General features: G+C 39.8%; 2 protein-coding genes across 2 annotated transcripts in view; one reads left to right on the forward strand and one right to left on the reverse strand.

Moving 5' to 3' along the window:
* The window catches only part of nphp3 (nephronophthisis 3), a 37,334-nt gene that overhangs the window by 4,924 nt on the left and 19,429 nt on the right, over nt 1-12,981 (reverse strand). Inside the window, exons 35-39 of the mRNA XM_061713095.1 lie at nt 12,762-12,873; nt 12,270-12,347; nt 11,845-11,983; nt 11,356-11,463; nt 10,523-10,621 (exon numbers count right to left, since the gene is read on the reverse strand). Of these exons, the coding sequence (XP_061569079.1) occupies nt 10,523-10,621; nt 11,356-11,463; nt 11,845-11,983; nt 12,270-12,347; nt 12,762-12,873 (536 nt within the window). The remainder of the gene's footprint in view (nt 1-10,522; nt 10,622-11,355; nt 11,464-11,844; nt 11,984-12,269; nt 12,348-12,761; nt 12,874-12,981) is intronic.
* On the forward strand, nt 1,629-4,970 carry ackr4b (atypical chemokine receptor 4b). Its single transcript, XM_061713094.1, has 2 exons — nt 1,629-1,809; nt 3,380-4,970. Exon 2 carries the CDS (start codon nt 3,386-3,388, stop codon nt 4,499-4,501), a length of 1,116 nt encoding a protein of 371 aa, XP_061569078.1. The 5' UTR covers nt 1,629-1,809; nt 3,380-3,385; the 3' UTR covers nt 4,502-4,970.

Consider the following 12,981-nt stretch of genomic DNA (forward strand, 5'->3'; position numbering starts at 1 on the left):
CTTGAAATGGCTAATTTAATCCACTTTAAAGCATTTCTCTTTATTTTCCAATTGTTGATTTATTGTTTGTTTTGAAGTATTTCTGAAAGACGAGGACATTTTTTGTGATTGCTGTGTTAAATGCTTCTTTTGTGTTTTGTAATTTTTGTTTTACAGCTGTGAAGTCAGTTTTATTGGTTTTTTATTCATTGTCACTTCTTTGTTTCTTGCTGGTTTTGGGTTTTTTTTTAAATATAAATATATATTTTATTTCTCTTTATTTCTATTTTGTTGTTTTTGTTTTCAAAATGTATTCTCATTCTTGCTGTGTTTTAATCATTCATCCCAAGGCCCCCCAAGACAAACTGCCGCATTGTTGAAAACTGACCAAATTCAGATTTACTGTGGAAATTCCCTGGTTGGACATCAACCCTCAGACAAACCCATGAAGCCTGACGTGCGCACACGGGCGACATCAAAAGGTCTTCCTTCCTGTTTAAATTTCCCTCCAGCTGTAAAAACTGGCTCCAAACATTGACGTCTGGGCAGCTGGTGACAGCAGAGAAATCATCGGTGGTTTATGAATGTTCACAGCGTGAGTGCGTGTGAGTACGTCCAACAAACCTGCTCTGACAGATGTTTAGTTTTTAAACTGCAAAAATCCAAACACAAGTATTGTGCCAACATTGTAACAAAGATCATTAACTTCTCCACCCACAAACCACATCTTACCAGGAAAGCCTGTTTGGCCTTGGGTCCGATTAGCTTTTCCCATGAACCCTGACAAGTCATATGGTCCACGATACGAGGTGAGCCCTTCTGTCCTGCCCAAACTTGTCCCATCAACAGTGGAATGAAAAATAAACCCACCCAGCCACGACTGTAATACCCAAACATTTTATGCTGTTAGTTGTTTTTTAAAGACATGAAAGCGAGAATTAGAAAGACGTCACTAAACCTTAAAAACCAGCAGTCCTCTGGTCCTAAAGGCTGCTTTTAGAAGCATGCGTTTCACATTCTGCTCTTTATTTAATGTCACTTCACAAACCAGTCTGTTTTGTTTGTTTTGAATGTTTTTATAAACAAACAGAAGGAATGTGAAACAGAAAGATATTAAAAACAACTTAATTCCAGAGGAAGGATAAATAAGGAAATGGTATTACCAAGAAAAGTGTTGTGTGTGACTGTACAGTTCAAAGCATCTAAAAACAGACCACATAAAAGTGGGAAACAACGTATGCAACGCCTCGGTGCTAACCACAAATGGCTGCATTCCAGCATACGACCCGACCCACAATGAGCTCTGTAAATGGGAAAGGGAAGATTATCTGTATCGTATGTCGCTCTAAATCCTCCATTTATCTGCCCCCCCCCCACACACACGCACACACACTTTAACAAAGGGCAGCTGTGAGGGCACTCCTCCCAGGACCGAGATTTAAGACAGTGCAAGTTCACCTTTAATCTGACAAGACTGAAAAACAACAGATTTATGGGCAGGGCTTTGCAAGACAAAGCATTAAAAATAAAAATGATGGTACGGATTTTCATTCATCTCAACCAAATATCCTGGAAATGACACACACACACACACTCACTCAGGGAAGTGCGTACACGCAGAGAAGCACACACACACACACAGATGAGTTGAGAGCTACGTGGAGGACAGACACGCTGCTGGTGTCGGCGGTGGAGGGAGTGGGCCGGGCTGCAGTAGAAAAACAGCCACTTCTGCTCTGGAGCTCTCATAACAGAGCTGCCCAGGGAAACCAGCTGTACATCCACCAGGAATCCTGCTCTTTTTTTCCCCTATCACAATCCTCGCACAAGGTAAGAAACTTCATTAGTTTGAACACTCTAATTGTACAGTTGTGCTTTAAATTATATTGAATATTTCATTTTAAACTGTTGAATCTAAAATAGAACATTTTGCTTTCTACATTTTAAAAACACACCCTGTGGGAAAATGAGGTGCAGTGTTTGGCTTTGTTTTTAAACAGTCCAATCTTCATTTGACCGTTAAGTCAAAGTCCAACTTTAGATTTTTATGACATTATTAGATTATATTGTTAACAAGTTTGGCTTCCTGTCACAGTTACTGTTGCTGTGCTTGCATGCTGCTCATTATGACACAGCTTTTTAGGCATTTTAAAAATAAATAAACCATTCTCATGAAAAAAAATGTTACTCCATAAAAAAAAGGAAAACAAACACAACAAACAATAATAATCTAACACTCCTAAACAGAATGAGACTGTTTTGATACAAAGGTTATTTGTAGCTCCCACTGGAAATACTCTACATACAGAGATTAATATTATAATATATATTATTTCATTCATTTTAAATATTCTATATGTGGTCAGGGAGGATCTAAACATCAGACGTGGAAAACCTAAAGCATGTATAAACCTGTTTCAAAGGAGAAGCAGCAGTTGACAGCGATAAATACTTGACATATTTTAGAATTTTTCCAAGGATCATCTGTCTCAATCCAGCTGCTCGTCCCCTCCAGGAGATAATGGTTCATTACGTATTCAAACCTGGAGACTTTTCATATCTTGACTTGTCATCTTAGCAACAAGTGTCAAAAAGGAAAATAATCCTGTGATGTAAAATATTTTGTGCATAATATCTTGATTGATCGTCAGCCAAGAATAATAATGTCAATCACATAACAAGTTTTGCTGCTGGATCCAACAGATTTTTAACTCTTTGTTGGGGAGTTGCATAACTTAGAAAATATATAATATATAATATGAACAAATGAAAAACGCAGTTAAAGAACCCACATACGATGTGTGCGGTAATCTCCGTCTGCAGTGGAGGGGTAGGGAGTGGACGTTAACGTCACAATGAGTTTAAATCAAAGCCTCACTTTAGTGGGATGTTGTGCTGAACCAGCACGTATCCCGACATCCTGGATTTTACTCTGGCATTAAGTCGCATGCTTGCATGCCATCGTCATCCCTCTTTTTATATACTTCCTGTAGGTTTTGCCTTAATCGTACAGGCAACATTACATCACAACCTAAAAAGAAAGCAAACTTGGACTGTAGACATATCGTCTGGTCTAGGGATCACTTCGCATCCATATAGCAAGGTTGAACTCAACAAGTAATTACAGACTCAAGAGGTCTCTTGTCTGCTTTTTTTCCCCCATTCAGAGTTGTGTTTGTTGTGGTTATTCAAGCCCACACAAATTTCAGGCAAACGGGGCTTAAGGCATTTAGGAAACCATGCAGGAGAGATTCCTCAGAGGCCAAACGCTGACGGAATTCCCATTTCCTCTCTCTCCGTTTACTGGCTCACTGAATGAACAACTGAACAGAACAGAGTGAAATGATTTCCCATTTAAAAACAGAAGAAACATTTCTATGAACTGTCTTTCTCTATGCAGATAAATATGGAGGACTTCTATTACCACGAAGACGACGAATCCAGCATGAATGAAAGTTACGATTACAATTACGAACACAGTGTCTGTGACAAAGAAGAAGTGCGTTCTTTTGGGGGAATCTTCCTGCCAATCATCTATGCCTTGGCTCTGGTGGTAGGCCTGGCGGGGAATGCCCTGGTGGTGGCGGTTTACACATCGCGGCTGAGACTGAGAACCCTGACGGATGTGTGCATTCTCAACCTGGCCATTTCGGACTTGCTGCTCCTCTTCACGCTGCCGTTTTGGGCGGCCGATGCCGTCCATGGCTGGATGCTGGGGGTCGCCGCCTGCAAGCTCACCTCGTTTCTCTACAGCACCAACTTCAGCTGTGGCATGCTGCTGCTGGCGTGCATCAGCGTGGACCGCTACCGGGCCGTAGCCCAAAGTCCAAGAGGCAGAACTGGAACAGGGCCACATGTGAAGAGGCAGCGGCTCCTGGTGTGTTTTGTGTTGTGGGCTCTAGCCAGCTTTCTCGGCCTTCCTGAACTGATCTTCTCCACGGTGAAGAGATCTCACCACAGGACTGGCTGCACGCCCGTCTACCCACCCAGTATGGCCCGTCCTGCAAAGGCTGCCCTGGAGCTGCTGGAAGTGATCCTGAGATTCCTGCTGCCGTTCATGGTCATGGTGGTGTGCTACTGTTTGGTGGGAAGGGCGCTGAGCCAGGCCGCCGAGGTGCGGAGAGAACGAAAGTGGCGTGCTCTGCGGGTCCTCCTGGCCGTGGTGGCAGTTTTCCTGCTCACCCAGCTGCCCTACAGCGTGGTCAAGCTGTGCCGAGCCATGGACATCATTTACATCCTCGTGACCGACTGTGAGGTCAGCAAGGGCCTGGATCGCGCTCTCCAAATAACGGAGAGCCTGGCGCTCAGCCACGCCTGCATCAACCCTCTCCTATACGCCTTCATGGGATCCTCCTTCAGAGGTCACGTCTTAAAGACTGCCAAACGCCTGGGACAGCGGCTCGGGAGACACTCCAGACAAGTCGACGAACAACCAGCGGTGGAGATCGCACTGCACACGCAAAGTCAGAACCAGTCCCTGTCTGGTTCAGAAGACCAAGACACCAGCACTTTCACCATCTAATGTCCCACTATATCTCATATTTTACTGCACAACATAAGTGATGTAGAAAAAGAGAAGCCATTTATGAGGTTCTGGCACATATTCTACAACAGTTCCCATGGCGATTCTCTATGCACTCAACACGGTTGCCAGATCTTTACATTCAGAACCTCAACTGAGATGGTACTTGAAAATAGATCCGAACCACAATGGAAAACCTAAAAACATTGCAATGTATCCTACTGTGTAATACAACTGGAGAAGAAAAAAGAACCACTATAAAACTGAAACATGTATCTATTGTACACACACATATATGCATTTGCATGTCTATAAAGTTGTAAATGTGCATTTACAATCACACAAGATTGATATCAATAGCTATATTATCATTTCTTTAGAATAAAAACTATGGTTACAGTGACTCTTAATGCACTAAGCTTAATGTTTTATATAAATTATGTATTTTCTTAAATAAATAAAGCCTTTGAGTGTCTTGCATCTCTTTTTATTGAATGTAGCAGAATGTCAACGCAATACAATCTCGCCGCTCATCTGCATCTCTATGTAATGCATCCTGTGGGTTTGTGGTGGGACGATGGATTGCTTGCTTGCACAGTGGGTGACCTATTGAGTCAGAGATTATCTAACAAACAAAGACAGGAGAATAAGCAGCAGGAAGGACTCCCCCATGTCATCAACCACTTCACCCACTCATCTTTGTTTATTTCAATTAATATGGGCTGGGAAGAGAAGAGTTATGAGCAAATCTCTCTCCTCTTTTCTTTTCCCCCTCAGTGATTATTACTATTCTAAGCCTTACTAAAAGAACATGCCCAATTATAGCATTTATAAAGTCTGGGTTCGGTGTGATTTTTTTCTGCAAGTCTACTCACATTAAAACAAAGAGGGTTCCGCTAAGTTTGGAAAAACTTCCATAAGAGATGCCTCTAACAGCTCTTTATACCGTACACTAAACAACCTCCTTGTTTACCATTCTTTCCATGTGCGGGTGCCTATTAGTCACCCTGGTTCCAACGTTAGGCCTTACCACATGCTTGAAAACCGGGTTAGCCTGCCTGAAGAAACAACCGTTTACCCTCCAACTTCAATCGTTTCCAAGCAGATTAATGACTGTAAACTCAGGAAGTATTAAGCTAAACACTAAGAGACAAAACGATCCTTGCACGGCATCAGGTAGGGAAGTAAAAAGAAATGTGCTAATAACTGACAGACACTGATATTTGAGATTATAACTCAGCAGTAAGACATATGAGACTGGCTATAAAACTGTGTTAAATCTTTTTCTAAAAAAAAAAAAAAAAAGCACTATGCATAAATGAGGCAATATAACACAAAGGGATTTTTGGCTCCCCCTGAGTTACAGTTTGTATTTTTTTACTTTTTGTACAGGTTTTGATCGTGCAAGTAGATGGAAATGCCTAAAGCGTGACGGTAAAGGATAGCAGGTTTGGGAATAATTACGGTGCGTTATCACGACATGGCACAGATTTACATAGCATCCACACCGCAGAACTGCACTGGGAATGTCAATCCACCCTTCCCTCTAGCAACTGGGTCTTCATCACTAACAGATTTGGAGAAAAACTGAGAAAGTAAAGAGGAAAGCTGCATCAGTCTGTGGTGAACGTGGATTACAGGCATTCTTTTAAGTGTAGGTTTTGGTTGTTCACATTTATTGCAAAGCATTGATATAATCAGAAAAATACATGATATACTAAATCTAAAAAAAAAAAAGGTAAAGCTAAGAAGTTGTCACAGTTATACCTATTGATATTTTGCATAATTGTAAGAATCATCTCTGTTTATATTTTTAAAACAATCCAATCTAATCTAATCTAATCTAATCGGAGGGGCACATTTTCAAATTGTTTGTTTGGGGTTCGACTGATACTTCAGTGTTTTTGTGTCCAAGGTCCCCTGATATGATAGAAAGGCACCTCTGTCAAAAAATGAAAGCCACCAAAGCAACCAACTTTACATCTTACAATGCTCTTCTTTTTTTTTTCTTTCACTCTACTCGCTAACCAGATTTTTCTGGCTATTCTGAGTACCACTAATTTCCAAGAATCCACTGTGCTTGAATAAAAACAACCATTAAAAGCTGCAGCTGCTATCATGCTTATAAAAGCATGTGAACACATGACTCGACTGGCCAGACTTTCCAAATCAGAATGAGTCTGTTTCCTCTGGATTTGACTTTTGATATCAATTAAATTTAATTCAAAATACTTTATTAATCACCAAAAGGAAACTGATTTCCAGGACAGAGCACCAACGGACGCAGAAGAAACCACCTCTGAATGCCATTGAATAGACTGAGAGACACCTGGGACGTAGCCGGACACAACCAGATCAGTATCAACAAGATCAGTATCAGTATCAGTATCAACAAGGAATCAAAAATGGTGTACAGTGACGTAGGAATAGCAGTGAAAGGCTGGAGTTGGTTTTACATTAAAAAAAAAAACAAAAAAAAACCATGTTGAATCGAGGTGTTAGCAATTATGCAAACAACTTCAGGGTTTTGAATAATGGCTCTTATGAGCTGAGGAGCTGAAGCACAGCAGAGAGGGACGGGTAGTGACCTGCAAGTAGTTTTCTTCCAAAATTTAAAATACATTTGTTTTACTTAGAAAGTTCTGCTTAAAGTATTCATATTCAAAACCCACATTTTGAAGACAATGTATTTGTATTAACACCATAGATGAGTTTATTTAAAAAAACAAAAAACATCAGGATTTTAACCCAAACAGATAAAAAGGGCCTGAAATTTGGCAATGGCAGTTACATGTTACAGTTACAGGTTGAATATGCAAAGAGTGGTAAATAGTCTGCACTTGTATAACCCCTTTAACCCAAGTTTAGTTCATGCAAAATGATTTTGCTCTCAGCATTTTTCTTATTGATCCATTCAAACTTATGTATACAAACATGTATACAGCCACTGATATTTAATCTGTATGACGATCATACACTGACCCACTAAAAGGAAAAAAAAAAGAAGATATTTAAAGTTTCTAATACTGTTATTCTAAAACAATATCAGTCAGTTTCCCTCTCACTTCACTGAAAGACCGCAGCAACTCCAAGTTCTTATTTACAGATGTCTTTGAAGTAAAAGTAAAAGTAAAATATAACTTGGCATACGATACAATGTTTCTCATAATTCTTTATAAGACAGTTGATTTTAAATTAAACTGTGTCCAGGATCAGTCCTGGAGAGCAGAGTTTAGTTTCTGTTTCTGTGAGGAAAACAAAAAACACAAACTGTCCTCAAGAAGACTCCCATGTGTCTTGGGAAACACCCACAAGCAGACCAAGTGGAACTGGCATTTCACATGTGATATCTGGAAAGAATGAGTTCACCATAGCAACATTCTCCTTAAAAATATGTTAAAATCAACACACCCATATCAAGTTTTACTTCTCTTTTAACTGAAAGTGCAGTTTTACTAAAAGTATGGATATTGTGAGTCACAGCAAAACGTAACGAGCCACTTTCCACACTCAAATAGCAGGGTTTCTATGGTAACCTGAGGTCACCACACATTTTCCTTCCCTAACAGATAAACATATGGACACTGGCAGGCCACATTCTCTCTGCACAGAAGATTGTGTCCACTGGTGGATGTTTTATCTCCGATGAGAGAAAACATTTTAGGAAAAAAGAGTCAGACAGACAAACGAAACTGTGAACCATGCACTGACAGTAATATGAAAGACGCTCAACAACAAGAATGAATTCCATGCATACTTGGGGAAAAAAAAAGAAAAAAAGAAAAACTGCAAAAGGCCCACAGTAGCTGTTTTTCCCTAAAACAAATCAGTTCACACGTGTGTAATTTCACACAAACTGATTCAGTGTTTAATAAACACAGACCCATGATTGATGAACTTTTAATATCAATCAATTATAAACCCATATTTTATCTATAACAGAATATAGAAAACATTAAAAATACATCTAAATGGAGAAAAATGGACCATCTTAAGGAAAGAAATGGGATGATTTTGAATTTGACTGCAGTTACATATCTCAAATACTGTGCCAAAAGTGCAGCTGGATACTGTGTAGTATCCACTTCTCTAACAACACTGGGAACTGATGAGGCCAATTGTGGAGCTTTGGGAGAGGAATGTTGCTCCATTCTTGCCTGATAAGGATCTCAGCTGTTCAGTATTTGGGTCTGTCACTTTTTTTTTGTTGTTTGTTCCATCATCTTGTGCTAAAGGGTTTCAGACTTTGAAAAGTCTAGACAACCAACAGGTCAGTACCAAGACTATACTACTATGACGCCATAGTTTTGTTATTGACGCAACATGCATTTTAGCATCGTCTTGCTGAAAGATCCAAGCAGAAAGAGATGTCTGGATGGGAGCATGTGCCGCGCTAAAACCTGCACATACTTGTCAGCATTTATATTTACTTTCTCGGTGAGCAATGCACCTCCTACTCATCAGAGATGCCGACTGTTGAAATGAGTGTTGACAACAGGCTGGACGATCCCTCTCCACTTTAGTCCAGAGGACATGGAGTCTAAAACCAATGTCAAGTGTCATAATTTGATTTTTCTGCTCAAAGGGTAGTTTTCTTTTTTCCCCTCAGTCCAATTTAAATGTTATCTGGGTGAAAGTTGACAGCAGCGCTCCTGAATCATGTTCAGGTAAGGCGTGTTCTTTGAATGACTGAGTGCTGACCTTTGTGGATGACACGTCAAACTGTGTCTCGTGCCTGAGCCCATAAAGCACTTTCCATTACAGCATCATGCCCTATTTTTTTTTATATGCATTACTGCTTGATGGGGCAAAGGTCTCTATACGGATTTTCAGCATGACCTGTGCACACAGAGATTTACTTCAGATTCTTGTAAACTCTTTGGTGATATTAAGCACTGTTGACGATTAGATAGCCACAGCCTTTGCACTTTAATACTGAGGAACATTACTCTGAAACTGATTACAATTTGTAGATGCAGTTTTTTCAGACTGGTGAACTTCTGCCCATCTTCACATTTGAGGCACCCTGCCTATAAGCTGCTTAATAATATCTAATCACAACACCCAACCTCAATGTGTTGCTGCCATTTCAAAATGAGATCATATTTTTCATGAAATGGTCAAATGTCTCACTTTCAATATTTGATAGGTTTTCATTGATCTATTGTGAGTAAAACATAGGTTATATATATATATATATATATATATATATATATTGGGGTTATTATTTCTCAGCACTAATAATGTAATTTGTATTAGCATAACTCTTTTTTGGGTTACATCTAAATATTTTGTTTTCAAAATTATATTTAGTGCTAATTAAAGACAGACTACATTGCACCGCTGTTAAGGAATATTAGTTTCCATTTTCAGAGCACCGAAACAAACAATAAACACTTAAAATGAAAAGTAATGATGTGCTTTTGTGGTCCATTAATTTAGGAGTTGCATTACCATTTCGTTTATTGTCTTTTCACTTCCTTTTCCAGCATGAATTGCTTATTATGACTCTCTTTGAAATAACTGATTTACACTGATTATGTGTTGCGGTTGGAATTTATGAGCGTATGCCGGCTCAAACTGCCTCCAAACCAAAGTGATATACTCCAGAATTAAATAGATTGAAGATTCCCAAGAAGGTGAAGCATGTTTATGTTATTTCATGCTTATTGCATGAGTCATCTGCCCTTTCCTGCTACCCATATGCCAGCAGTGTGGCTTGATACTCTTCAGGGCTTTAATGCCCAACCATCTTGTTTTCATAAAAACCTATCACTGCCAGAGGAAAGCTTAGCAATAACATTTTTAAATGAATTCTTCTAAAATCATTCCTTGATGTATGGGGTTTTCCTCTTACAGAAAACAAACAAAAGTAAAGCTTTGAAGGAAGTTCAGTTAAAACAACTGAAACTACTCGTTGATAATTTATTGAGCTTTAAGCCTTTTTGATGGAGTTCTTAATCTGAAATGAACCAAAAAGCTCTTTGACATCCAGGTTTGAACTACATTTCGTGCACTCACCACTGCTCCACCATTTCTTGCCATTTACGATGTAGCTGTCTTCATCCCGGCCAAGGCTGCACTCCATGTTTGCTGCATCACTGGAGGCAACATCGGGTTCTGGAAAAAGGAGAAAAAAGGCCAGATTGTACTCTGAGAAAATAATCAACAGCGCTCTAATGCCTAACAGGTTTTACGTTTACCATACCCTACCATAGCCTTCGTTTCAAAAGACTGCCAGTTGGTATAGCACTTTTATTATTTTTTATATAAATACTGCTGTCAGTTCATTTTTACATTAAGAAAAATGTAATAAAAAAAATTTAAAAAAATCAGACAACTCTTTAAAAAGTCTCAAGTACAACTGTTCCTTATTTTTCAGTCTAATAAATAGAACAAAAAGTGCCGACAACAGACTACCGGAAACATTTCCAACTGACTTGAAAACCACAGAAATCCTCACGCCCAATGTACAGTAAAAACCTCGGGCTACAGCGATTTTACTTTTTCCCGGCAGTGTGGAAAGAAGACAGGTTCAAAACAGGGGAAAATTACTCAAAGAGCTATTATTTGCCGTTGTTGGCTGGTAACACTTTCAGCATTTTTAAAGTTCCAGTAGCAGCTGTGCACTTGTAACCTGGGTTGTGTAACATCAAAAACATCAATGGAAAACATCACAGAAACATCACTACTAATAGCAGGAGGGCTTAAATTTGATATTATACTGTTGGCAGGAATCCTGAAGTTTACGACATCAAGTGCAGCCTCAAAAACCGCAAGTGCACTGCTAAAAACCTGCTTCCAGCGCTGTTCCCTTCCTGGATGCTGTTTTTGTGACCCGGCCATGGAAATACCTGTCATACAGAAGCAGGAGCGGATCTGCCCTCTGAGGAGCGGCTCCAGCCATTTCTCCTTCTGCTCCTCAGTACCGAACATGTGGAGCACCTCCATGTTTCCTGTGTCTGTGGAAAAAAACACCATTATATACACCATCTTCCTGTAATTACGAGTTCATTTTTCAAGTGCTTTGTAGTGCTTTTTGGGGATAAAAATAATAAAAAAAACGAACAAATATGGAAATCTTTGACCTTTAACTCAGAAACCTTACTTTCATAAACCCAGTAAATAAATTAAAGAAATGCATGCTGTTATCATTAAAAATGAAAGGAGTATGAATATCATTTGGAAAGAATTTAAACTAACTGCAGCAGATATAAACCAGAGCATGAGAGAATATGATCCATATGTAAAGAGGAAGCTCATGATTTAGGGAGAGCTGACCAAAAACGACATATAATACAGTAGCAAGAAAAATCGGACACCATATTTTTTTTATGTTTTACCGGGAGCCTGGCAATTAAAGACTTCAGGGGCAAAGAGGCAACGTCCAGTTTCTTCTGCAATGTAGGCGTAATCCAGCTGACTGAGTCCACTGGCCGCAGGCAGGAACAGATTCCACAGGCCGGCCTCTCTGGCTTTCACCTGGATCCAGACATACAAAACACAAATCATACCAAACACGTCTGACGTCAACGATACCAGGCCAAAGCTCGAGAAGTTAGAACAGACCAGACACAAATAACAGCATCTTTGTTTTGGTTTACTTGTCATTTATGGACTGTGGGCTGTACAGAGTCAGTAGGGAGGTGCACACTTTAGACAAGATTATAACATTTAGCCTTTTTAAAAAAACAAACATATATACTTTGGCAATATGAACGCATGGCCTTTTTAAAAGAAGAAGTTATTTAGGATGATCCCTACTTACCTTGAGATCCTCTATTATTTGGGGGGTATGCCACCTCTGTGGGGACTGAGCATTTTTAAGGTAGTACTCTGAAACCTCCTGAAGAGAAAAACCAAAAACATTTATCGACAGAAAGACAGGTGTGTAATTGTATGTTGGGTTTCCATACAGGACTGTGTTCATCAGTGAGAGAATGCAAAGTAAAAAGCAAAACAGGCTAACATAGAGATCAATTTATAACAATTTGCAGCTTTTTTTGCTAAATTTTGCCCTTTTTTTCCCACAACAGAAAATGCACTACACACTTCCTGGACAGCAGTGAAAGTCCTTTCATGTCCAGCCAGTGATGGCGATTCTGCGTGCGATAAGAGTTATGAAATAAAAAGACTCATTGTTTTCGCACTCTAATTCATTAATCCTGACTGCATGAATGAACTGCTCTGTCGAATTTGCTCACGTCAGAATTAAATGTCCATCAAGGGGAAACAAATGGCGCCCGTCGTTGGCACTGACCTCCTGAGCAGGAAGCACGTATTGTCGCATGAAGTCTTTGACCTGCTGGAGAACCGCCCGGCCTTTAGGTGTTTGGAGGAACAGTCTGTCTTTGGCTGGAGCTGCGAGAGGCCTGGCATGAAACACATCTCTCAGATGCTAAAAGTTGGCAGGAAGCAGTTGAAGCAACAGCTGGATGCCAAATTCGCCCCCAAAAATGTTGGCTTTAGTTAAATCAGCA

Source organism: Cololabis saira, chromosome 22 (assembly GCF_033807715.1).
Source record: "Cololabis saira isolate AMF1-May2022 chromosome 22, fColSai1.1, whole genome shotgun sequence".
Taxonomy (NCBI): domain Eukaryota; kingdom Metazoa; phylum Chordata; class Actinopteri; order Beloniformes; family Belonidae; genus Cololabis; species Cololabis saira.

Excerpts from the sequence above, each read along its gene's own strand:
- ackr4b (XM_061713094.1), top strand. The coding sequence starts at position 3,386 with ATGGAGGACTTCTATTACCACGAAGACGACGAATCCAGCATGAATGAA.